The sequence below is a fragment of the Rissa tridactyla genome, chromosome 12, assembly GCF_028500815.1.
Source record: "Rissa tridactyla isolate bRisTri1 chromosome 12, bRisTri1.patW.cur.20221130, whole genome shotgun sequence".
NCBI lineage: Eukaryota > Metazoa > Chordata > Aves > Charadriiformes > Laridae > Rissa > Rissa tridactyla.
In genome coordinates, this window is record NC_071477.1 from 15758389 (window position 1) to 15785736 (window position 27348).

The 27348-nt window shown below is 38.7% G+C and overlaps 1 protein-coding gene across 3 annotated transcripts in view; it reads left to right on the forward strand.

The window, feature by feature from the left end:
- ITCH (itchy E3 ubiquitin protein ligase) overlaps window positions 1-27348 on the forward strand; it is a 62561-nt gene that overhangs the window by 17052 nt on the left and 18161 nt on the right. For all 3 annotated transcript variants that reach the window (XR_008469062.1, XM_054218945.1, XM_054218946.1), the window contains exons 2-12: window positions 9106-9196; window positions 11706-11844; window positions 14602-14726; window positions 15370-15507; window positions 17749-17791; window positions 19888-20057; window positions 21205-21439; window positions 22729-22824; window positions 24078-24252; window positions 25247-25313; window positions 26561-26645. Coding sequence is in view for 2 of the 3 variants with exons in the window: in XM_054218945.1 (XP_054074920.1) it covers window positions 9127-9196; window positions 11706-11844; window positions 14602-14726; window positions 15370-15507; window positions 17749-17791; window positions 19888-20057; window positions 21205-21439; window positions 22729-22824; window positions 24078-24252; window positions 25247-25313; window positions 26561-26645 (1343 nt within the window). In the remaining variant the exon portion in view is untranslated. The remainder of the gene's footprint in view (window positions 1-9105; window positions 9197-11705; window positions 11845-14601; window positions 14727-15369; window positions 15508-17748; window positions 17792-19887; window positions 20058-21204; window positions 21440-22728; window positions 22825-24077; window positions 24253-25246; window positions 25314-26560; window positions 26646-27348) is intronic.

Consider the following 27348-nt stretch of genomic DNA (forward strand, 5'->3'; position numbering starts at 1 on the left):
CTTTTTGGAATCAAGCAAAAGGCATATGATGTTCATGTACACTTCTGTCCTTTTTCCCCTTTTTGAGCATTTCATAAAAGCTAGTAAAAGCGAACATCCTCTTAGTTAGGAAGGAAGTTCATTGGCAAGTTATCTGAGTTGGTGGCAAAGCCTGTTTTGTCCCTTTTGTTCTGCCTGCCACAGCTTTAGTCTAAGAACAGCTTGTGGCTGGGGAATTACTGATGTACTACTGAAAGGGGAAAAAAAATGTCAAATTACTTTTTTCTTTGAAATTTTTATATCGCAGTACTGTTTCTTTACATCTCTTTTTTTTTTTCCAATTCTTTTAATCAGTATCAGGTACTATATGTATGTAGAAGAGAGTCATATGAAATATTTCTGCTGAGGTGCAGGTTATACAACAGGCTTCTTGGTGCATAGAAATGCTAATGAATGAATTCTCTGTAATTTTGATTTAAGTCTTTGGTTTGGGAGGCCTGAAGACATAGTTTAATTTGGATTGCAAGCAGTGTTGTTGGAAGCATTTTTCTCTGCAGGTAGAAGTTGATGGACCAGTTTTTCTAATCTGCGCAGTTTGCATAAGGAACGCTGGTGATCCTTAGTGTTGAGATAAAAGTTATGGCATGAATGTCACTGGGTGTCTGGCCACAATGTTTCCAGAGTTATTCTGGCTTTCCTTGGGCAATCTCTTTGTTTTGATAGTCAGGTTCAATGTTTTTCAGCTTTTCCGACTTAGAAACTTTGGGTTCAGAAGAGTTTCCCATGATCAGTCCTCCTTTTGGAAGTGGTAAATGTTTAGGAAAAACAAGGAATCAGCACTGAGGGTTAGTGTTGCATAAATAATTTGACCAAGTGTTTTTAGGAAAGGTGTTTAAGGGTGTTAGTTTGCAGTCTCTTAGTCTTTGCTACGTTAATTTTAAATTTGTTCATGACACAAAAGAGAGCCGTTTGTTGATATTGTAGGATATCAGTACGGTGTCATTCATGTTGTGGATGAGGCTGCAGGAAATTAGTATAACTAAACTCAGTGTGAGACTTTACAGGAAGGGAAAGTGGTATTTACTTTTAAAGGCTCAAATTAATTTTACCCCTCACAGTGAGCCTCTGATACATTTACTTTACTCTTTCTCTCACTCTGGTGTACTCACAAGCACCAGGACGTTTTTGTGTGTTGAAGTAGAATAGTCAGTATCTCTTATGTGCAACACGAAGGATGGAACTAATGGTATCCGTCAGCTGCTTAGCATGCTTCGGGTTCCTTTTAGTGACAACAAACTGCTTTATAGACGGATATTTTATATCCCTTGGGAGTCAAGACTTGTTTTACGCTTATCCTTTGCTTTAGAATCTGTCTTATTTAGCCTCCATAAATCTTAAATGAAGGCTAATGCTGGTTGTTTTTTCCTGATTTGGAATATCCATATCTTTATAGCTGCAGTAAGTTTTCCTGTTGGGCGAACAGGAAAAGGAACGACATATGTGATGTGCCGTAACCCTCCCGTTAAAGCACAGGCTCTTTCTGTTGGCTCTTTCAGTCGTCTGGACTGTAGTCTCATCGGAGTGAAGGCATCCTGCTCTCCCACAAACATGCCTCAGTTTTACTGCTGCAAGAAGTGTTCTTTGTTAGCAAGAAAAGCCATTCTTTTAACCTTTGGGTTTTTTTTTCCTGCTTTATACATGCATCTTTCTGTTCCTTCTTTGTTCATACCAATCTTAACATCTCCATTGCAATTCTCTATGAGGTATGTTTACTTGTAGCAGAAGAACATCCAATAGAAATATTCAGGATAGTCCTTATCTAGAATAAATTCAGATAATCTCACTCATAATTAGATCTGTTTATTTAAAGGAAATGTGGCTTCTGACTCTGATATACCGTTGTACTTTGAAAGGGTGTAGAAATGATAGTTCCTAAGGAGACATAATGAGAAAGTGGTTCTTGTGTTGAGCCAAAAGTACAATGGATCATATATATTTTATACATGAATTAGGGACAAATGTAAAATGTGTATTTTTAAGAGAGCATAATGGATGAAGTCTACTTCAATGTCAAGGATTTCTCATTAGCAAGTCTGTAGTAGGGACAGGACAGAAGTTGGGCAGCTCTTCTCCTGTGTTTTGTGGTTTCTGTATCTTGCTTTTCCCTCATTGCAGCCTCTGAAGGTCATGTCACTTGGGTTGCTTCCCAGACTGATTAAAGTGTGTTTCCCACAAATATATTTTTAGCTGGTGTATTGAATTGGCTCAAGTGTTGTCTTTGAGTCTGCATCTCAGTCATTCTTAGCAGAGCAGCCACCTGCACGTTAGCTTTGTGGAGAGCTAACGGGAGCCCAGCGCAGGGGGCAGTGCAGGCGTCGGGGCAGTGCGGTGACCGATAGCAGTGGAGATGCGGCAACAGCAGCTCAGTAATTCAACCTGCAGCCTGGTTTTGGACCCAGTATGCGCTATACTTCGCCTTTGTTCAAAAAAACAACTTAGGCAGCTGGATTTTAAACTTCAACAGATGTATTATGGCAGAGAGTACTTTGATTTTACTGCATTTTCAGTGAATAGGTGTAGTGCTGCTCACATGCAGTAATGGCCGAGGGAGCTAAGCTGCCTTCTGCTGTTAAAACCCTCTTTGTTCCCATTCCTTATATAAATATCCCTTGATGCAAACCTCATAATTGCTTCCCTTTCCAACGTGTACTGAACACTCTTATAATCTGTGTCTATTCTTTTCTTCCTGGTTGATTACTCAGCAGTTTCTTTCTTTCTGGATGTCTTCTTACTTGTTTGGGCAAAACTGACCATGTCCTTAAAACGTATTTTAGGGAAAAAATGATAAAAATGTAAACCAATAAAACCAGCTTTGTCAAACCACATTGACTTTAAAGATGAAACTTGAACAGTTAAAGTTCCTGCAAATTTGCTTAAGTAAGTTGCCAAACTAGCTGCCTCTGCCTGGGCTTACTGGGTAATTATATCTAACATTTAAGACAAAATAACGTTTCTACAATATGCATGCCTTCAATTAAAAAGAGGCTTCCGTGTTTTGGGGGAAGGAGAAGAAGCATTTATATTTCATTTCTCAGACACAAAAAAGTGTGGTGTTAATGTAAACAGGTGACTTTGCACTTTCTCTGAAATACCTAGTTTAAGCCCTTCTTAATTGTCTGTAACTCATGTACCTGTTGATTAAAAAAAACAACCAAACAAAAAAAACCACCAAAAAAAACCTGTTGTAAAGGGGTCATGTTACACCTCCCATGCAGGTTTTTAATCAAAACTTTGTATATTTTACACTTTTTCCAAAAGTCCATGTTCCTGTGTTACACAGCAAGGTTTTTCAAAACTATTGTTAAAATTATTAGGTATGTTAAAGAAAATTTTCATTAAGTGATTATTTTTTTTTTGCTGCATTATTGAAACAGCAAATACACTTTGAATTGGTTCACCTGTAAAGAGCAGTTTAGCCTGTTCTTAAAATTAATTACTAAACATAAGGCTTACAGCAGCCAACAATGTGCAATTATTTCAGTATTTTTTAAATTATAAAGAGCATGTGCCAACATATTTTCAAAGCTATGCATGTATAATATACAGTCACAATTTCATTCAGACCTAGTTGTGTCTTCTATTCTTTCAAATTAATACGAAACAAAATTACCTTCTGCGGTAAGTCTAACATTTAACAGATGAATCCCATTGCTGAATAAATCACCTGAAGTTAAATTGGTGTGATGTTCTAAAGATCTCTCAAGCCTTTGATAGCATTTTTCTTATGTTTATACTCCCTGATTTTGTTGGGTAAGAAGCTCCTTCCCTCCTCACTTTGCTTTAGCCAAGAAGCACTTAAAGCTGCTTTTCTCCCTGCTCTCTCATGATTTGTTAAAAGAAAAATAACTGAGGATCCTCCTGTTCTGCCTTCCTTTTTCTCAAAGTGTTTGTAGCATCTGGGCTGCACTACTCTAGAATTTCTTCCGTCTTCTACACCACTCACACGAAAAAAATCTGGTGCTGAAGTTTACTGTCTTGGATTAAAATGGCGCTGAAGATGCAGCAGTTTGGCCTAACAGCATCAGGTCATGGCACAGGGGGGGCTCCTGAGAAGATGCTCTGTTAGGGGGGAATTCAAAGAACCTAATCCCAAAAGGATGCGTGGCCTGAGTTTCCTACTGCGAGGCGGATTTATTTTAAGCAGTGTTTGTTCAAACCCGCCCAAGTACAGACAATGGCCTATGCAATTATGAAGCTGAGCATAATTTATCTCATCATCTACATGTTATGGTAGCATATTATAAAAACAAACAAACCTGCCTGGGAGTAGGTATGCAGCCACCGAAGAAATTCGGGCAAGCATTTGAATGGTTTATTTTTAATGACAAGAAGATATTAATTCTGTATTATTTTGCATTGTATCTTTTTATATGCTACATAATTTGCCTTGTGCATTTCTAAGAAAATTATACTCACATGATCATCCTCTGAGTATCTGTTACGCTGCCCCTGCTCTCTGACACAGCTTTCAAACCTTTCAATGAGTGTTCCTGAATTTCAAATTCTGGCAGGTTTCTTGGAAGTGGGTAGCATCCTCTGATGGAAAAAATAGCAATATGACCTTACTATAATTTAAAACAAAACTAGAAGAAAAAAAGAACCCCAAAACAAACCAAATTCCTAAATATTTATGAAGATGTGTGTACTTTTCTGCTGCAGAAAAACCCCTTGAGCATGCATTCTCAGTGCTTTGGAATGACAGTTTCAACTTGTGGAAATACTTGCTGCATTGCAATGAATTTATAAAGCAGACATACCTAGTTTATAATGATTTCGCAAATTATATTTTTGCTCTTAAAATGATTATTTACAACATAGTTTGCAAGCAGTCATTATACTCCTTTCCACTGGCAAGGGGTCCAAAGGTCTAGTGCAGTTGAAATGCTTGTTGGTGTTCACACGCGACAGCCTGTTCACATCCAGTTGCTGACAGAACTGCTTGTCTTTAAGACATTTGCTTTTCACAGAATCCTAACTATTATTTCTATTGTAATAAAACTAAATGGAAATATTTTAATAATGATTGAAGAGTGTATGTTGTCTACTTTGTGATTAAGCTTCAAGTAGCCCTAGGCTGCTTTTGAATTGAAATCATACGCAGTGTTACCATTAAAAATAGCTGTTAATACAGTGGTTTCTTAACAAACATTTAATTTGTGTGTGTGTTTGTTACATAAATGAAGAGGAGTTAAATGCTAAAAATTAAGTTTAAAAGTAAAATCAGCTGAATGTGTGTGACTTGTGGGGTTATTGTCTTTTGCAGTCTCTTTGTGCTTCTTCAAAGTGCAGTACATCAATCATAATGGATTCTTATTTGATGAGTTAATGTATTTTAGCTTTGTTTCCTAAGAAAACTAGGTGTATACAGTTCCACCTGCCAATCCTGTTCTGTTCTCTTCTCCCCTTTTTTCTGTGTGTTGCACTGTAAACTTTCATAATTGCTGATCCATTCCAGCTAAAAATCAGTGGACATGGAGGTATCAAAGTTGATTAAATTTATATGAGGTATGAAAAATCTGGATAGAGTACCTACATGTATGGTAGGGAATTGACTTAAATCAATGCCCAGCTGAGAAAGAAGCTGCAGTGAGAGTTCAGTGATTATTCCTTGCTGGATGCCTGGCTTGGAACCAGCTGTTCTGCTCACTGGGTCTTTTTCAGCTGCTGGTTCAGGGGGACAGAAGAATTGTTGGGGTCAAGGTATTCGAAAATATGAAAAGAGAAGTAGGGCTATTGACGTGCAGGGCACAGGTAAATTGTTGCTTCTTCCTCTGGAACTCTTCTTTTTCCTGGTTAACTAGTGGAGCTTGCTTTAAGTGAAGAGCCTCTGGATTTTAGCGTGCAATAAAGTAAGACTCCTCAATTTTATTGTTCAAAAATAATTAGAAACTTATGGCAGCTTGGCAGCTGAGAGAACTAGGCAATGTGCAGTGTAGTTTGGTGGTTTTTTTTTAGAAGTATCAGGAGGCAGTAGATTCTTGACACTTTACTTAAGCTAGTTGTTAGTGAAAGCTGTGTCTTGCCAAGTACACACCGGCACATACGTGCTAACTCAACAAATGTTTGCAGGACAGTCACTTCAGATGCGAAATGAAAATGACCAAATATTAATAAAATAATTTTAATGAGTGTATTTTGCAGACTTAGAAATGAAAGTTAGCTTTAACATGTGCTTCTGAATGAATGTTGTGTGCTGTATGTGATTACTGTATGACTTCAATTGAAAATTATCACCTTTGGTAATCGCGTTTGTGTTATGTACAGTGTTGTTTCTCCAGGTGGAAAAGAGCAGCTCTTCTGTAAATGCAACCTCCTTTAGGCTATCCAGTATGTCTGTCTCTGTCTAGTTGCTGTTCATACGCTTTCTTAAAGCGTAATGGATACCTAGTGAGTTTGATAGAACTAATCACAGGATCGGAATTAAGAATTGTCCTCTAAATCTTTTAAAATTAGGCTACTTTTGAAATATGTGTATTAAAAGCTTTTTTACTGTAGCAGGATTTAGATGTGTGATTCATATCTAGAATCTAGCAATTAACAGTACGGAACTCCACTAATAACACTATATACTATTTAAGCAAGTCATTAGTACGTTTTTTGTGTGGTGTCATATTCTGCAGTAGTTAAGACTAGCATCAGCGAGCTGTAGGATGCAAGGACTTCTCATTTTACCACTTTTGAAATACCTGTGGAATTACCAGTGTCACGGTATACAGACTTTTTCTTCAGATTGCAGCCTCCAAAAAAAAAAAGCTGCAATATTCAGATCAGCTCTCTTTCTCAAATTCTGTTTTGCATGGCACGCAGAGGGCAAGACACGTGCTTGTTTAGACTCTCGTGCTGTTATCAGTTGGTAATTCATACATACAGCATTTTGTACTCAAGATACTGATAGCAGCTTAAGATAACATGTTACTTTCCTTGCTGGAAATAATGTTGTGTGCAGAAAACGACCTGAGAGATGGCATGTGATATTTGATCTGCTTTGGGAGTCAGATTTGGTGGCTGACCAAAGATGTGCAGCAGTGGGCTGGGAGATTTGCGGGGGCTGATTAGCCAGACCCTTGGCCAGAGCAGCTGAGCCCCCCCACAGACGGGAGCCCAGAGAGAGAGGTCAGACATAGATAGGTGGATGAATGCTTTTGCAGTAGGTTATGAGTGCGCCCTCAGCAAGTTTGCAGATGTCACCAAGCTGTCTGGTGCGGTTGACATGCTGGAGGGAAGGGATGCCATCCAGAGGGACCTGGACAGGCTCTAGAGGGTGATTCTGTTCCAACCTCATGAAGTTCAACAAGGCCAAGTGCGAGGTCCTGCACTTGGGTCGGGGCAATCCCAAGCACAAATACAGGCTGGGCAGAGAATGGATTGAGAGCAGCCCTGAGCAGAAGGACTTGGGGGTGCTGGTGGATGAGAAGCTCAACATGAGCCGGCAACGTGCACTCACAGCCCAGAAAGGCCCCGGCATCCTGGGCTGCATCCCCAGCAGCGTGGCCAGCAGGGCGAGGGAGGGGATTCTGCCCCTCTGCTCCGCTCTGGGGAGACCCCCCTGCAGTGCTGCCTCCAGCTCTGGGGCCACCAACATCAGAAGGACATGGACCTGTTGGAGCGGGGCCAGAGGAGGCCAAGGAGATGCTGGGAGGGCTGGAGCCCCTCTGCTGTGAGGACAGGCTGAGAGAGCTGGGGGGGTTCAGCCTGGAGAAGAGAAGGCTCCAGGGAGACCTTAGAGCCCCTTCCAGTCCCTAAAGGGGCTCCAGGAGAGATGGGGAGGGACTCTGGATCAGGGAGGGGAGCCATAAGATGAGGGGGAACAGTTTTAAACTGGAAGAGGAGAGATTTAGATGAGGTATTAGGAAGAAATTCTTTGCTGTGAGGGTGGTGAGCCCCTGGCCCAGGTTGCCCAGAGAAGCTGTGGCTGCCCCATCCCTGGAGGGGTTCAAGGCCAGGTTGGACGGGGCTTGGAGCATCCTGGTCTAGTGGGAGGTGTCCCTGGGTGGTCTTTAAGGTCTCTTCCAACCCAAACCATTCAATGATTCCATGACCACAGGAGACAGTGAGGAAATAGCACAAAGGAGGGAACACGGCTTGAGGGGGATGCAGTAAGTAGTCTGGAAGTTGTATCCAGCGGGTAATTTGGAGTCTTCAGTAACCCGTCCATTTTCCAGTGAGTAATCTGCTGTAGAGGATTTACTGGTACATATCTAGTTTAGTCGGTAGGGGAGGCTGAGCTGAAAATGTGTTTTAAAACTGAATAGGAGACCAGGATATCTGGATATTTCCAAAGTGATGTCTGTGTTTAATTAAATAGCACACTGTCCATTTTCTCGCCCCTGCCCCCCCAAACTGAATACTGAGTGGAATTAAATTCAAAGAATAGTAGGAATGCCTGCTTGCTTTGGTTGGCGCTGGGAGGACGAGGCTAGCGCAGGTGTGAGGGTTGGGCCTGGGAAGAGGAAAGCTGGGCTGTAGATGAAGATTGTTTTACCCTTTTTCAGAAGTGATGGATTTCCTCTTCTAGCCAAGTGCTTTGTAGAATTATAGCCCTTGTCTGTAGACTTGATCTGACCAAATGAAAACAAAAGACATACAGAAGCAGGTAGCTCTAAATTTGAAATTCACTTTTGAATGTAATAAGTTCCTTTCAGCCTTTCCTATGCTTGCGGACTGTCGTTTTCTCTTTTTTTTTTTTTTTAAACCAGTACTTGACATGGGAAGATAAACTTCTTACCCAGGACTTACGACATCAAAGTAGGCAGGTATTTTCAGACATAAGGGGTACGGCAAACTTTGCAGTTAGAACATCATTCACTCTCAGTTAATTGGCAAATTGAAGGGACAAAATCAAAAGCCATCTTTTGCCTAGAACACAAATATTTACAGATCATGCAATAGTCGAGACCAAGTCCTTTGTAAACTATTTTCTGTACTTTGGGAAAATGGGAAGGAACTAGGAAGAAAACAAAGTGTGGTGTGTTTGTTTGCAGGGTAATGCATCTATGTGTCAAAAACCAGATGGCTTCATTTTTGTGTTTCTGAGGATTAAAATGTTTACGTTGTCTCTTCATCCAGATTCAAGATCCAGCCCATATTATGGCTGGCAGTGGATCCAAATCAGGACCATCCAGTGGGTTTTCCATGAAATCACAGCTTCAAATCACTGGTAAGCCTTTTGAAAGGATGTATCTTTTTTGGTTAGAAATGTGAAAGTTTTTCCCGCTATTAAAGGGAAGTTACTGGTATGGTGCATTTCAGGAAGTTTTGAGTTGTACAAAACTTAAGAGAAGTCATACAATAAAATTGGTGTTATGCCATCATTACTTGGCTATTTTATTCAGGATTTTATCTAAAATGCATTTTGAAGTGATACATTTTTGTGTTTAAAAAAAAAAGAGGAATAATTCTTTTTGAATGCTGTTAAATTGTACAGAGCAGTCCTCTTTGAAATTTAATAATGTAATATGGTACTGCTTTCTGTTACTAACACTTGACATAATACCAAATCTAACGCTTTCTCCTAACAGTCTTTTTACATCTCAGGCTAAGTGAATCCAAACTGCTGTTGATTAAATTTGACTTATTGCCTCTCCCTTGTTACGTGTTTTTATGGCCATCGTTGTAAAGGAGCTTTAAGAAAAATGTTGGCGAGAATATTACTGTAATTGAGCATCTGTAGACTGCATAGGAATAGATTTACATGACGTGCTTTGCTTTTGCAGTGCTCCACGAACAGAGCAGCAGCTGAAATTTAGTTACTACGGTTTCGTTACTTTTACTCTCTGACAATTTTTACTGAAGTGTAAAAGCCAAAGCCTGGGGATGGGAGATCTGTGTAGGTACGCAGGTCTACGTTTGAAAGCATCAAGAGTAAATTTTGCACCCTCAGTGTGGAAATCTGTGGGTATATGCAGAAGTTTCACAAAGTTGATATTGTGGGGATGAATAAAATTGTCAAAAATAAATGGGAAAGCTTTGGACTAGAAAGGAGGTTGTAACTGAATAGTTACACTGGCTCTAGCTGTCACACTAAGGTCACAGGCTTGGTTTTTTTGAACAGGCCGTGAGACTTTAGGAGAAATCTTGTCCCTACAGGTTGATGTTGGAGAGAAAAATTGAAGAGGTTTGGAAGGAGGTGCATCCTCCACATAGCTGTGGAGAGCAGAGCTATAGATTGAAGTGGTGATTGCTCTCTAAGGCTTGCTCTGTTGAAGGCCTGTGACTCGCGTAAAGAAAGCGAAGCTGAAGAAATGTCTCAGTATTTAGAACTGAGACTATTAATATGTTTGAACAGAATTTCTGTAGAAGTTCAGCCACAGTCTGCAAGCAGACTATTTCCTGCTCAAGCAGGTGTTACTTTTTTGAAGACATTTCTTTAAACGGGGCCCCCCCACCTGCCCTACCCTCACCTCCCCCCTCTGCTGTCTTCCTTAGTTTTAAATGAACTTCCAGGTTGTCTGTGTAAGAACCTTGAAAGCAGTTGCAAGACAGATGATTTGGGCTGCCTCAAAGTAGGTCTTGATGCCTTTGAGTTAGCTTGTGATGAGGCATGGGATGCTGTGGTATAGACCTACCGGAGATGTGAAGGGAAGGGGAACTATTTGAAAATTAATGTTAGCTAACAAGTTAATTTCTGTAGGTTGTCTGTAATATATAAAGAGTTTCCCTTGGGAGCAGTTGAGAGCAGTTTATACTAAGCTACTTCTCTAAATCTCTAAAGGAGCATAGACTATAAAGGGAATCTAGGTAGATTAGCCATATGGGCTTGAATTAGTCACCCTTTTTTTTAAGGATGTAGTGCAGCTGAGGTGGGTGCTGAAAACACAGGAGACCAAGTTGGTTTTTGGTAGAATCAAGTGGGGTTCATGGCAATTAGAAATGATAATTTTTTGTCTTAAGTACTGTTTTGTGAGTTTAGTGTTGTCAAGGAATCCAAGAACACTCGTAATCTAAGAGTCGGGGGCAGAGACATGCTGCTCTGGGTAAATGCAGGTAATGTAGTGTTTGGAAAGGCAGGAGTGTTGCAGTCAATGATGTTCAATGTTTAAAAAAAAAAAAAAAAACAAACAAACAAAAAACACCAAAACCAACTAACCAAACAAAACAGCCACCCTACCCCACCCACAAATTAAAGCTTTAGAGCTGCAAGGCCTGTCCAGGTTTTGTTGTTTCTAGAACAATAGGTAGTTGTTGGAACTCAGTTTGTTGTTAGTTTGCTTTGATACAGAAAACTTAACACAAAGTTCTTTTTCTTAATGATGTTCTTTTCACCAGAAGTGTTGGCAGTTTTCCATGATTCCTTAATGAGAGAGACAGATCATGTTCTGAGCTTTTTAACAAGCAAGTATAATAAACTCCAGGAATTCTCTTGGCTGGTGATAGACAGGAGGAGGTTGTAGAGGGTGTTTTCTACTTTCAAACACCGAAGCGTTTTTGTGGACCTTATACTGATTATTATTAACTATAGTACCTGATGTTATAGAAGTACTCTTGCATGTTTTAGACATTTGTGTGAGCTATAGCATTGTATAAAATGGTCTGGAATGCAAGAGCATTTTTGTCTATATAATGTATTTTTTTCTTGAGCGTTATTGTCAGGCATGAATGACCTGATACTTGAACACTGAAGCACACAACTGAAAAATATTATTTGAAATTTTTCTCTCTCTTAACAGTTATTTCAGCAAAACTAAAAGAAAAAAATAAATGGTTTGGACCAAGCCCTTACGTGGAAGTCTCAGTAGATGGACAGTCAAAGAAGACAGAAAAATGCAACAATACAAATAGTCCGAAGTGGAAACAGCATCTTACAGTGTAAGTTTCATGGTTTTGTTTTCCAGTTTGAGATAAGTTAGTGCAATTGACAGTGGACTTAAGGGGTTGCGGTTTTATTTTAAGCAAGGCATTCAATGTTACGTGATATGAAGATATTTGTGTAATTTTTGGAGCAAAGGTGGTACAGTCTGGGATATATATTTACAAACTATTGCATTATGCCCTATGGAAGGGACACAGTGCTTATGAAGGAATATATTCTGTATTAATGTATGTGGCATATCAAAGGAGCTTTAATTCTGTGAGTAGTAAGGAAAGTAAGGTAATTTTTTACCAAAACTGACGGTCCCATGCACGTTTTTGTTGTCACGTTTAAGGTTCTGGTGTTTCAGAAATACCATGAAAAGTGTAGCTGTTCTTTGTGTGCCACTTTGTTGTGTACTGTGCTGTAGAACACCCAGTTTGCTCAGTCTTACGCGCATCTAAATTCAATCACAAGCACAAAATTCCTGGTTAATTTGTGCCTTCAGAGTACATAACTAACATTAGATTCAAGGTGAACACAGCTGTTGACGTTTGCTTGGCCCAGTATTTGTGTTTTGAGGTAAAGCACAGAAAAAAAAAAAAGATCTACAGCTTCTATAAAGTTTAGTTTTCTCTTACAAATGTGTCACATGGAAATCTGGGATAAAGGTCAGTCTTGTGCTTGCACGTTTGTTTATGCTTAAATTCTAGATTATTATTCTTAAGGCACCTTGAACATTCCTGCCTGATGAAAACCTTTTTTATGGCTGCTCTTTTCTTGTAATTCAGATTATTACAAAGTTTTAGTTACTACTGTTTACCTTTACTTTCCACTGCAAAAAAGTAATTTAAGAAGAAAACCTTGTGCTTTACATGCGTATCAATGTGAAAGAGCAGAATTTTCTTTTAGCTTTTAAAAGCTCCCTTTTTTCTTTCTTTTTTTTTTTAATTGAAATGTTTGTGGCTTGAGCTGTGCAAGTCCACATAATAATACCTGGGCAATTTTTGCTGTTGTTCAGTGTCAGAGACACCCAATGCACATCACCTTCATTGAAGATTACACTAATGCTACATGGAACTTAGTAAATTAATTCTTTTTTAGGAAATATTTTGACACAGCTGCTTACATTCAGGTCCAGAATAAAAAGGAAAAGTTGTAATGGCTCCTGCAGATGGTATGGCCCATGGGTTCCTCCCCTGGGAGGCAGCCGGTTAGGTGGAGTTGCGTATTCCGAAGGGATTGTCTGACTGTCAAAAGTCTGGATTTATCAACCATATACAAGTGAAATTATCTACGAAGAAAATGAACAGTCATTTGTAATACATGTTTCTTAAAATAATTTTAAAATATATAAATGTTAGAATGTTCCTTATAGAAAAAGAATATCAGTATTAAAAATTACTTTGAAGTTCCTGTTAGGGATTTAAAAAAAAAAAAAAACCCAAAAAAACCCAACCAACCAAAAAAGAAACATGTTCATACAGTATCAGCAGCTGATAGGAATGTAAATTTGTTTTTCTCTTGTAAGGCTTCTCAAAACTCAAGGGAGTGTGAGGGGCAGGTGACTATTTTACCTCTAAGAGCAACTTTCTATGGGAAAAAAAAAAATTCTGAGTCCATTCTTGATTGTAGTATCAGCTATTTTGTGATGCTCATCTTTCTGCTGTTGTCAGAATACTTTTAAGAAGGAAAAAGAAAAGTCTAGGCTTTTTGGTTTTTCTGATGATTGGAAGTGTTCCTTTATTCTCCAAGAAGTTCCAAGAGAGCTTTGGCTCTTGTTTGGGCTGTGTAGAGGCTGACGCGGCCGTGTTGGTACTGTGCTCTCTGAGGGCATCCTTCCAGGTTGTGGCACCATGCTTAGAATGAAGTTCAGATTTTTGTGTTACTGAAACAAGTAAAAATTTTAGAAAAGCCTCAGGGAGATGAAAGGGGGGGTAGGAATAAATGGTCGAATTCGTCTTTGAATTACTTGCTTTGGAATGAAGAGAAACTGTTGTGATAGTTGGGTCCATAAAGGTCTTTTCTGGTAGTAAACCTGGGACCGTTTCTCCAAGGGCATAATCAAATTAGCACACTGTAGAAGTAATACATCTACTCCTCAAAGTGGTGAGGGAAGTTTTTGAATTGTTAAGATGATGTAGCGTGTTCTTCTGTTCTTAGTAATGCATTGTGAGGCCAGAAGTATACTAGTAAACTGTTAAATAATTTTATATGTCTTCCTGCTTCTTTGTCATAGTGTGATGTAAGTATGTCCCAGCTTATTAGGGGAAGAGTCATCTTCTAAAAACACTTGAAATAATTTTTAGTATTTTCGAGTATTTCCCTTTTTATGGGATGTCCTGAAATTTTCTGATAAGCTCTTCAGAAAGCAAATTAGATGTCTTCCCTCTCTGTGTGAAAAATTCTCACATCAAGGTACGTAAATGCTGAACACTCACGAAATGTGAACCTGCAGCAATCAGTCCTTTTTTCTAATCCTGGTTACACTCGGATGCCAATTGTGAGCTGGTAGTTTTTCCTATAGATGCCTCCCTTAAGGTAGTAATAATAAAAAAAATGTATTCAGTCTTGAACAGTCTTGCAACAGTCTTGATTTACATGACATATAAACATGACATAGTAGAATGTGGTAATTAGAAATGGTTTGATGTTACCACTGTTATTTCTTTGTTTTTAAATAATTTTAAGTGACAGTTGAAGTAGATTGCTCGGTTCGCCCGCTTCCCCTGCCAGCAAGTGCCCTGACACAGCGCTCAACTTTCTCTTTTCAGAATTGTCACTCCTGTAAGTAAATTAAACTTTCGAGTCTGGAGCCATCAAACGTTAAAATCAGATGTCCTTCTGGGAAGCGCTGCTCTGGATATTCATGAGACACTGAAATCAAACAGTATGAAACGTAAGTATAAGATTAATAAGACCTTGGAATGCTGCAGGATTTGTCAGGAATTGTCTGTTAATGAGTCTGTGTGCAACTCTGTAGATGGCCTTGAGAATTCCTTTTGTTACTATGGATTGCATTTATGAGCTTCCTCCTGCTTTTTCAGTAAATTGTAATTCATTGGGTTTCGTTTCAAACCATTTAATTCAGAACGTTTATTTACAGTTCTGTTTCAGTGAAAAACAGTTATTTACCCTGAAAATATTTTTGGTCTGGGGATATGATGTAAAATCTTCGCACTCTGAATGTGAATCTTGATGTCATTAGATAAGTGTGAAATACTTCAATCGGAAGATAAAATTGTTATCTGCTCTGGAGGAAGAATAAGGTGAATTACATTTCCTAACAATAGGTTTTTGAGGACGGGTGTACTAATTGCTTTAGAAATGTGGGCAGAAACGTGAGACTCGGTCTCTGCTGTAATGATAATCCTTTCTTTAGGCAGCAATAAGGTTATGCTCCAGTTTTCCCCTTTTTGTAGAAATAATTTTTTTACTGACATCTGGAAATACTTAGAAGTATTTTTGGCTTCTTGAACAAAATGCACTTTTTTTTGTGTCAGGTAGTAAGATAAACTCCTATTATTTCTGTACTTTTTCAGTTGAGCAGGTAGTGGTGACGTTGCATCTTGTTGGTGACCGAGAACCAGCAGAGGTGGTAGGAGATTTGTCCGTCTGTCTAGACGGGATGCAGGTGGATCCTGAGCTCCTAACCAATGGTGATGCCTCGAGTACAAGAAGTAAGTAACTTTCAATTGAAATTTACCCTCTGTGTATATTTGGTACACAAAGCTGCTTTTTTTTTTTAATGGAAACTTTAACACAGTGTTTTAATAATTTTAATAACAGCAGTTTCTATAACTTCTGTTCATAGAGACCAGGACGGTTACGCATTTTTATTTTCAGGTGGAGTCGTAGTCCGCAGTGAAGCTCTTCAGCCTTACTGTAATGACAATAAGATCAGCATCTTTATTTCCTGGACTTTGCTAACTTGTATCTAGCAATCTCAAACTTTAATGAAAGCCTCTAGCTTCCCTGAATTTTTAATAACATCATAAACAGAAAAGAATGTAAAATAAGTTATTTTGATTTCATCATAATCAGTGTTCTGCTCACTAGAAGACATGGGTTTATATTAGTTTTTCTTGAAATCTCTCATTTAAATAAGAGCTTTCATAGATTTTGTTCCCTGTGGAATGCTGCAGAGAGAGTTTCACTGTTCTTTTTAGTTGGTATCATCAGTTTCTGATAACTATATTATTTTTAACTAAAAATCTTGAATACGTGTAAAATATGTAATTACACTAAAATAAAAAGTAAGGGGTTTTAATTCCATAGCTGCAGGTCAGGCAATGGAGCATTTTTAAGGGTATTGTACATTGCAAAGTAGAAATAGGTAAGAGGTTATTTCTCCAGAAGGGAGCATTGGAGAGACTAGGCAGGTAATTAATTGGAAATTTTTAGGCTTCTGTTGTTTTTTTGTTTTTGTTTTTTTTTTTAAAAAGGGCTAGAGGAAGTTGTGTTGAAATTCCATTTAAGTCATAGGAAAATGTAATTAACGCCCTAGCTTTGTAACCATTACTTCTTAAAGCTTTTAGTTCATTTTTCTTTACCTCTTGTTAAAAGGATTGTTCACGTGATCTGATGGTGAGGGATATTTTTGTAAATGAAAGCCAAATGCTGGGGTCGCCTGAGGCTTGTAGAGCAGGGCTGGGGAGTGTCCGGAGAAATACCTGCTGAAAGTAACAACCTTCCTCTTAGGCAATACTCGGGTTTCATTTGTGCTTTCTTCCGTTTCCTGACGTTCACCTACTGAGAACAAGGCGCTAGCAAGTAGCGAAAGGCATTCAGGTCGTGGCAGTGAGTGCTAGACACAGGTTTGGGCTCACAGTGAAGACAGATGTTGACATACCAAGCCAGAAGTTCAGCAGAAGGTTCTCCGATGATCAGGGGACGGGAGCACATGAGGAGAGTTAAATCTTAGTCTAATACATTTTTATTGTACAGGCTAAAGGTACTTACAGGGAAATACGTTGTTTACTCAGTAGCTTTTTAAGTTAAGATTTCCTTTTCTGGGATTAAAATCACTTCTGTGCCCAGCCCACTAACAGCACGTTACCATAAGCCTTTACTGTGGCTACATTCTTGTCACGACTACATGACTACGTCCTTTCCATGGCCACATCCTTGGCTTTGGCTTAGATCTGTACAGAGTTCCCGTCAGAATTGATAACCGATTTCTTTGTTAATGACATTTGTTTAATTCTATGGAAATAAAGTATTTGTACTGTCTACCTGAATGAGCAGTTCTGTGCTGCACAGTCAAGTGTTGCAAAGGCTGGCACAAAAGGCAAATATTTCCAAGCTGGCTGAATAAGTGGTTGCAAAACGTTTGCAAATCTAGGCGGAGCTGCCGTAACTCTGTTTGGAGCGCAGCCAGATTTGGTACCTGCCTGAATGCCTTTATGCTAAATAATTTACAGAGAAAGGGAAGGGTCCAGGCTAGAGAGCCCCAGAAAACAAAGCCCCCGTGGTTGCTTGCAAGCCAACCAGAGAGATTTTAGAGAAGTTGTTGTCTTTCCTGCTCTGCCTGTCATCGTTCAAAAGGGAGAGAACATGAAAAGCCGGTTCTACCTGAAGAATGGAGAATGCTGCTTGATGCTGCTACAAAGACAGGAGACAATGTTATCAAACTGTGTGTGTTTGGGAATATTCATACAGTCTAATGATATCCTGTTATGTCTTTCATAAGTTGAAAATATTACTCACAGTGGCAGTGGTTTTAAAAAAAATGTATACACGCACATGTAGAGAGACATGCAAAATGTATACCATTTTGAAATAAGACAGCAGATAAGCAGCACATAGTGTATAACCTCCACATTTGAAAGAAATGTGAGTGTTAAAGACTGCTTCTTTTCTTGGAAATGATTCAGGATGTTGCTTATACTGCTGTTGTCTTTTTCTTTCTGATATATAAGGTCCTACACAGAATGATAGCTCCAAAGTAAGGAGTGATACACGGTAAGACTTTTTTTTCCCTCTTTTTTTTTTATACTGTCTCTTAGTGTTTGCAGTTTTGAAAGTGGAATTGTATGTTTTATAAAGACAATTGAAAGACTTCTGAGTATGCCCTGCAACAGGCAGATCTGTTAAGATCTGAGCGTGTCCTAAACGAAGATACTGTGCTGTTGTACATTCACATATTAAATTGTTTTCCATATGAGCCCTGTCTTCTGGCTTCAGTTTGTCTCCATACCTGACTGATCTTTTGGATTTTTTCCTTCGTGTTCCTCACCCTCCTCCCAGTGATTAACCAAAGTAAAATGTTAAAAAAAAAAAAAAAATAATAAAAAAAATCCCACTGGTGAGTAAATGGCGCTGGTTATTTTTACACTGTTTTGCTTTATAGCATGGAGGTATCAGAATTATATTTAGCTTTGTTAAGAAGATACGAAAAGCTGTCTAGCAGTTGCAGTGTTTTAAGGTCGATATCGGATTATATGCCCTGCTGCTTGGTAGGATAGAAGTGTGACCATACTTGATGGTGGATTAACCTGCAATGAGCACCATGCCACTTTAATTAGTTTCCAGTACTAATCTGTACAATACACAACACTCTTGGATGACATCTGGAGTAGCTAAGTTAAATTTCACTGATTTTTTTTTTTTAATAGATTGTAACTCTTAGCTATGTCACCTAAAGTCTTCCCGTGAAAGGTATTTTTTGTTCTGTTTCCTTTTCATGCTCAGAAGAACGTTTCCATGCTTGGGTATTCGCAGCATCTGAGTGTGGAATAGTATAACAACAACAGTAATAGTAATAATAGCCAATTTGGTTTTAGTATCAACCAGTGGGGTTTTTGGTGTTCATTAAAGGTCCATTTTGAGGATCATGTAAATGACCTGGAACATGTCTAGCAGTGGTTATTGCTGCATGTATAATAATGTTTTGATATACATTGTTATACCTTAAGCCAACTGGTCAAATACACTAAAGATAAGAGGTTACACTTTTGCCTTTAATGTTCAAACAACATCAGTGTGCTGTCTGGGGCTGAGGGAAACCTCAGCTACAGCTCTTAGAAATTGCAGATCACTAATGATTTGTACACGCTTTCATAGTCATTTACTTAGCGGTTCATGTGGTATGGTATGAATTACGTGCACCATACCTGGTATAGAGCAAAAGTGTGTTTGACAATGGTATTTCAATCAAATGTATGTGATTCTACTTGTTCCTCCGAGACCAGTTATTTACTTAGGCTTACCTACTGCTTTTTATTTTGTGTACATGTAGAGGAATGTAATTTTAGAGGTACTGGGATGAAACAATAATCTATGGTTTAATTACTGATGGCCTAAGTACTTGACCTGTCAATCCACTATAACTTTAGTTAACAATCCTTTTATTTTGCTCAACATATTCTGAAAGTAAAATGCTTTAGAGGTAAAGGTGTAGATACCTGTAACTCTGCTTAAGGAGCTACAGATACATCAGACTAATACAGTACTCGGTGTAACTGAACAGTACAGAAAGGATGAGTGCTGCTATTTAATTTCTTAATTCTTGTAGAGTTGAGAAGCTTATATTCATAGCTGTTGGTCAAAACTTTAATGCTTAGTCCTAAATTCTGCAGCCCTTTCCAGAATTGAGTTTAGGGGGAAAATTGGTGTATTTCTAAAAATATATGGTGTTTTCTAAAAATTTGAAGCATTCTGTGTGTTCTGAGAACATGCCAGCCCTGTGGAGTAAATGCACATGGGCTGTTCTCAGGTCTTAGTCAGCTTCTCATCTCATTAGAGACAAGTGGTGGAAATAACTGAGCTGCAAAATCCAGAGCCTGGGCCTAAAGGCAGGTGTATCGAGTTGGGAAATGAAAGAGGAGATTTCAGTGACACACATTATACCTATTTCCCAACCTTTTCGTTAGCTGAGGTTTCACATACCTCAGGAGATAAACTCTTAGTACATCTATACAGAGGTACAGGTTTTTAGAATTATTATGAATGTAAGAATCTCACCTAGTCATACCTATTACATTCGAGTGTCCTCATAAAGTTTAATGTCATCCACACACTATTAGAACAGTTCTCCTTTCTGTCTTTTCCTGCTGAAGGACTAACTCAAATGGCCTTGAAAGCTGTGAAGATGCTGCTCCCAATGAAAACAAGACTGTTAATGGCAGCGATTCTCCATTACTCACAAATGGAAACTGCAAACCTTCTAGACCTCCCAGGCCTTCTAGACCCCCTCCGCCCACTCCCCGCAGACCCACGTCGGTAGCTGGTACGTATTCTAGGGCAGGGGTTCACTCCAAGGCTGCACACTCGTTCAATCAGCGTAGTTGTTTGTGATGCTGATTTTTAACTACATTTTTTCACGTTAAGTTCTTTGGCAGAGAACTTCCAAAGGACCATTATTTAGCTTGCATTCAGTACATGTTGCTTGATCATCGTTCCTATTGTTAGAAATGTCTTGCTTCCTTGTCTGCTAAGTAATGACTGCAGAGATACTGCTCCGCGTAGTGGAGCTGGGACCAAAAGAACACAATTGAATGCTGCTGCCGCACCAAGGCATCCGCTGAGATTGAGTCTTGAGATGAAATCTACCAAAGGACTTGCAGAACTATCTCAAGCTGATAATATTGGGTTTTGAAATACTCGTTATTTGTTTCTGCAGTTCTAGTTAAATTCTGTGAAATAGAAGCACTTAAAACATTTATTACTCTTTTGCACTGAAATGAATAGATTATTTTTTTTTATTTTATCTGATTACTTAAAAACCTCCTTCGCCCCCATACACTGCAATCTGCTTCAGTAGTCTCATTATTACAGTTGATAAATGATGAGTCTGGATGGAAAACTGCGTTACAGTAATAACTTTAAAAGATTAATCCATTGTAGTTCAGTGATAAAGCCTGATTTGTCTACAACTTTTAATCCCACCCACCAATTGGCATTCAGAAAAAACAGAAAACGTTTAAAGAATGTGTGTATTCCCTTCCCATACCAGTAATTTATTTCCATGCAATGTCAAATCTCTTCTTGAAAATTTTATGCTTGTTATCTCTGAAATTATTATTCCAAATAATAAGTGGAAAATAATCAACTCACCAATGCAAGAAAGTACTTTTTTCTTTATAATTGCTTAGTGTTTACAGAATGCAGAAAGCTTGCTTTGGTAAATATGATTTATTCCATCAAATATATCAAAATTGTGCCATTGATGGCAGTTCTCGGATTACAGGATTTTTATGAAGTGAAACAAAATTGCTTTTTAGTTTTTGTGTAAGCTGTAAAATCTGGCTGTGTGTGCTTTGAAATACCAGTTCTTGTGCATTTACTTTTGTGATTTACGACTTCTGAAATCGATTGGCGATAAAAATCAGTTAAAGACTTTTTTTCTTCTGTCTTTGATATCTTTGACATCGTAGCAAGTGTAAATGGTCCTTCGTCCACGTCCACAGAAAGTGACGGGGCCAGTGCGGGGTCCCTGACGGGTGCAGCTGGGAATACCTCTGCAGAGCAGAGTCCGGAGGGGGCCGCGGCCACAACAACGGCTCCTGCAACTCCTGCTCTCACCACACCTCCGGTGTCCAGACAAGTCCAGCCAGTAAATCCTCCACCTCAGGCGCTTACTACAGTCAGTCAAGGTCCTCTTCCACCTGGGTACGAGCTTCGTGATTTTTTTTTATTTTATTTTTTTTTGTGCTGAAACTTCTGCTTTTACTTTATTTTACTTACAGTAGGTATAACAAAGCATTCGTAACATCTGCCTTTTGCTGCATAACAAAAATCCCCCCCATATTAATTTGGAGGTTTTCATAACTGTTTTGTTACGGAGGCCTTCAAGCACGGTTTATTCAAGAAAAAAATTAATCTTTCAGATATTTTTGACACATGTCGTATGTTCCCATGTCAGTGAAACATAGAAACTTTAAATAGTGTGACAGCTTGCTGTCTTCAAATTACGATGAAGCCAGGTAGTAAAATATTGGTATAGATAATAGACGAAACGCTGCTATTGCAGTACATAATCAAAAGTTTTGGACTTCATACTGCAGCTCCTGGGAGTAGCGTGGGCATGCTGTTGTGTTTCAGACACATGTAGAACCTGCCCAGATGGTTGGTGTGTTGCCTCAGAGCTCTCATTTAGAATCTAAACTTTAGAAAAAAAAAAAAAAAATAATAAATTTCTGGACTCTTTGAGTGAAGGAAAGCAAAAGCTTCCCAATGTGAATGGTGTAATTGGTGAAATACCAGCCTTAATTGGCAGGCAGTTGAACTGAAAGGTAGGAGAGGTCTGAATGACTTCATTTACTCACAGGGTACCTGAAATATAAAAGCGGTCTTGAAAACATCGGTTGTTGCTTTACCATTTTGATTTCAACAGAAATGGCAAATTAGCATGCTTTTTTCTCATCAATGTTACGTTTGATGCAAATATAGTGGTAAGTCAGTATCCCAAATGCTGCGTATGCAGAAAATACGTGACCAGTGCCCTTATGATGAACTCTGCGTATACATGACCTGTGCAAAATTTGCATATTTTGAGGATTTAAATTGAATTAATGTTAACTCTTAAAGGGGATTATGCTCTACAGATTATTCTGTTCAACAGGTTATTGGTACACTTGATGTTGAATGCAAAACTTTTGCTTCATTGCTTGCTAAAATTGTAGGCATAGGGATGAATTTTACTCCAGTTTCCCAGAAACTAGGAAAGGTGATCAAGTAGAATGCTTTTTGTATTCTAGTTGACATAGAATTAGTGTTAATATGAACAGTGTACATTGTACAGCATTTTTGTGCATCTCATGAACTAAGTGTTAGTTTCAAGCATTTTATTTAGAAATAAGTATTTTATGGAAACAAACATTTCTCATCTTTATACTGTAGATGAAAATGGTTGGAGTAGTTTGATCTGGAGGACGATAAAAATATTGTTTTATTTTCAGTTGGGAGCAAAGAGTAGACCAACATGGTCGAGTATACTATGTAGATCACGTTGAAAAAAGAACGACGTGGGATCGACCAGAGCCTCTTCCTCCAAGGTGAGCCAGGACATGTCTGGATTTTTAGAAATTAATTGACTGACATTTTACTAAAACTAGAAAGCATATTTGTAAACAGAAATGTGAACCCAGGGCAAACAATTGTGCCAGGTTGTCTCCAAGGAGTTCTGTAAAAATGCATAGTATGGAAGAGAGTTGAATGTCAAAAATAACAGAATCTGGATTTCGTGCCAAAGATGAAGCACTGAGGAGCAGCTTTAAGTTAAAGACAGCAGACACCCCCAACTGGAAAAGAGAACCAAAACCACGGAAAAGTATTTTGGGATTGAGGTAACTATCAGCTTGAGCAAGAATGCCCGTGGTTAGCTCTTCGTCCCGAGGTTACTGTTTGCAGCCCTTTGATCTTCTCTCAGGGTTCCCAGCTGCTAATTTACTATGCTCATATAAACCAGCTTTGCTTATTGGGCTTTTCCAACTGTTGGCATCAGAACAGCCAGCGATGTTAGTCTCTGCGTGGAAGCAGCGTTCACATTTGTTCTATGTTTCTTATTTTTTATAAAATGTAAGAAAAACATAAGAGTTATTCTGTTGCACTTCATGCATACTCAAGTGGTTCACAGGCTATACAGAATTACAAAGTGGAAGCATGGGATAGTAAAGAGAAGTTGATATTAAAGAACAAAAACTGGAAGACAGGCTCATAGAAGGAACCCACCTGTCACACTCAGTTTGTTTTGCACTCCTTTAGAGGACTGACTAGTGTGTTACTTGAACTTATTCAGAATGGTAGTGTTTTCACTCAAGTTCTGTAAATAGTACTGATTCTGTCTGAACTCAAAATAATAATAATAAAAAAACCAAACCAAAACCCAATGCCAATACCTTCCTTTTCTGCCAAATTAGCGTGTGAGGAAATCTTGCATTGTACAGCCCAAACTGCCAGGGGGTTTGCTGTCTTTTGAGAAGAAACCAGCAGACTATTGTCGTACAGGTTGGGCAGGATAAAGGCAGTGATAGAATTGACTGGTTTGTGTAGCTCTTGCAAATTATTTCAAAAAATCCTGAAAGGAGAGTAAATGGAATTAATCTGACTTGGTATAGTAAGCAACAAAGTAATTCTCCTCAAATGATATTAGCTCTTACATAGTTTTATTGGAGGGTAAAAGGAGAAAAAAAGTCTGAGCCCCTGCATTCTGTCCACTGCCACCATACTGCCTGTTTGCCTAAAAGTGCTTCTGAGCTCTTAACGTTGTCTGCTATTGAGAACTGTTGTTTGTAATTTTTTCTAAAAGCTGGGAACGACGAGTTGACAACATGGGAAGAATTTATTATGTTGACCACTTCACTAGAACAACAACGTGGCAGAGACCAACACTAGAGTCTGTCCGAAATTATGAGCAGTGGCAGCTTCAGCGCAGTCAGCTTCAAGGAGCTATGCAGCAATTTAATCAGAGATTTATATATGGGGTAAGGAATTTAGCGATGACTATAAAGGTTAAGTAAGAGAGTTATCTTTTTCAGATTTTCAACACATTAGTCTCTTTTCTGCATATTGAAAGTAGGTATGTATTTGGGTTTGGGGCATGCAAGCAACCCAACAGTCGCTTTTCCCCATAAAGACACTAGACTTTGTTATGGTTTGTTTTTTGTGATAATATAGTGTCTTTGTGTGTGTAACATGGCAAGCAGTAATAATTGGTGACCTTAGTTCATGTCCTTACAATGACTGCAGGCAGCGCATGCTGTATAATGTTTTTTTGTTTATCAGCTGAACATAAGTGATATTCTTTGATAAAATGTATGTACAATACTGATAAAAGCCATTGGTTCAAAACAAACTACAGCTTCGTAATAAGCTGGTTTATTTGTATTGTGTTTTGTGTTGGCTTTGCCAAAGACCTGGAAGGTAAGCAAGCTCACAGGACAAATGCTTCTGCTTTGGGTAAAATGAAATACGCACAATGACTGTTATGAAAGCAGGGAAATTGAAAATAATCCTTCCAGAATTTTAAATCCATTGTTTACCTCTGATCACTAGTAAACTTTAGAAAACTCCAGCTCACGCTGCTGGTTTCTCAAGAAGGGTGTAGATTCTAAATTTGCTGTATGTGTAGAGAATAAAAATGGACCTCGTAAATGGTGGTAGGGAGAACTATACTGAATGCAGGAATGAGGTGGTTTGCTTTCTGGTTGCTTTGGGTGCTACTGTACTAATTTCCCTTCTGCGTAGGCAGGGACACTAAACAAAGAATAATTATTTTCTGGGCACTGTAGTTAATTAAGCATGCCAAGGTCTGTAAAATAGGCCTTCTCTGTGGAGAAAAATAAATTGTTGGCATCTTTGCTTATATGTAACATTAACAAAAATGCATTTACTTCAATAATTCATGATGGCTACGGTAGAGCATCTGGAAAGCAAATGACTAGTCATTAATGCACCATTTGTTTGTGTGACTTGCAGAACCAGGACTTTTCATCCACGCAGAACAAAGAGTTTGATCCTCTTGGCCCTCTGCCACATGGATGGGGTAAGACTGGCTCGAAAGTGTTTTGTAATGCAAGATAATTAAACATTACAGCATACTTCTGCCAGATTATTTTGTCAGCTTTCTAAGCTAGTTTTTTAAAACTAAAATCTGGATCAAAAAATCTTTCAAAATCTAATCAAATATGCTGTTAAAACAGAGTTCTGACAAAGATGTGTGGTTTCAAAGTAGATTAGAAACTATAAAGTATTCTGGTTTACTCCCTGTAACTATTATGGTAGCTTCTTTCACAATGTCATTCTTTTTTTTTTACCACTTTCATTACATAGGATTCCCCCCCACAATCCTATTCCTGCCAAATCAGCCTCCACATCCCCTCTAACTCAGACAGCCAAATTCCCTCCCCAAGCCAATTCTTGGAGAGTTTTGTTGGTCTGAAAATGTTTGTGTTTTTTTTTTTTTAATGACAACTTATTGCTTCTTGCCCCTCCACCTGGAATAATTTTGGTTTTGTACTTTACAGGGTTAACAATTTACAATTAATATAATTGGGGGGTGTACAAAAATGTAAGTGTAAAACTTATTTCTGGTGTGACTATCAAGCAGATATGAGAATTCAGGTTTCATAATAAAGTTCTCAAAGTGTGTCAAAAGCAAAGTTCTCAAAATTGTGCCATTTTAAAGCAAGTAATTAATTGGCGGAGTTAGACCTGGGTTTTTGGCTCGTCTGTTTTTTCACACGTAACTATTGGGATTTTTAGTTCTGGTATTGATGCAATTTCATGCCGTAGAATTGTTGTTCCCCTCACTCGTGCTTTGTTGCATGACATATACAACATTGCAAAGAAAGTTCTGGCTGGTGTTGCCCAGGGAACAACAAAACTGAGTTTCTGCATCGTGTTGAATTCCGCTGTCATAGACAAGCGTCTACTTACAGACTTCTCTTGTAAACTGAAGCATTTTACCTGTGGTAGTCAGATTTTGGCCTGATTTTATAATTTGTACTCTATATTCTGTATTTCGGAGATGTATATGTATATATGTATAACGGAGCATAGTTGCGTATAACCGTTAGCGGTCAGTAGTATTAAGGCAGGTTCCTGTTTGTGAGAAGGCCATTAAGGAATAATGTTGATGAGAGTGAAAAGATGTTGAGTCAAAGGATGTAAAGAAACCTAAAGACAGAAGAGGCTGTGGCAGGGTCTGTTGATTGATTGATTTTATTTGATACAGTCTCAGCGATATCGTAAGCAGGTGTTGAAATTTGTTTTCCTTTTGCATCTTTTCAGAAAAGAGAACTGACAGCAATGGCAGAGTGTATTTTGTCAACCACAACACGCGAATCACGCAGTGGGAAGATCCCAGGAGTCAAGGGTAAGGACTCAGTTGCAGCTTCATTTAAGTCTGGAAAGAAAACGTAACTAAGTAGTGAGACTGAGAGCTAGGAAGTGTTGCCACAGCTGAAACACGGACTGTCCTGCACAAACTTCAGACAACCCCTTAAAATATGAAAAGGTACTAGCCAAAATGGAAACCGTCAAAGTATTACTCAGTAATAGTACAATTACCAGGAGAGTCTTGGTCAACAGCAGTAAGTTAATTCCCCGGAACAGCTCCTACTCTTTTTATAAATAAGACACACGTGTCTAAACGTTTGTATCACTGGAGGAGGGAGGGATTTCTTTCATACAGTGATGGGATAGTGCAGAGGATCCTGAATAAGAATTTGGTTATTTCCTAGACAGTCAATAGGTAAGAGGCAGAAAGAAGACAAACTTGAAAAACTGCAGCACCTCTTCTCACACCTTAAAAAAAAAAAAAAAAAAAAAAAAAATAAAAAAAAATTAAAAAGAGAGACTGAAAGAGAACTGGAGGTACTACTAGAAGTAACGGAGTACTGTTACTTTCAGGCTCTGGTCACTCTGACTCTTTGAGGTGGGGAATGTTGGCAGGAAATGGAGGGTGAAGGGTGTTCAATCCCAACTCCTCCCATCTGAGCTGAAAATTTCCATTTGGTGAAGCAACTTCATCTGTCCTCTCTAGTGAAAGAGTAAGGGGAGGGGGAGTGGAATAGCCC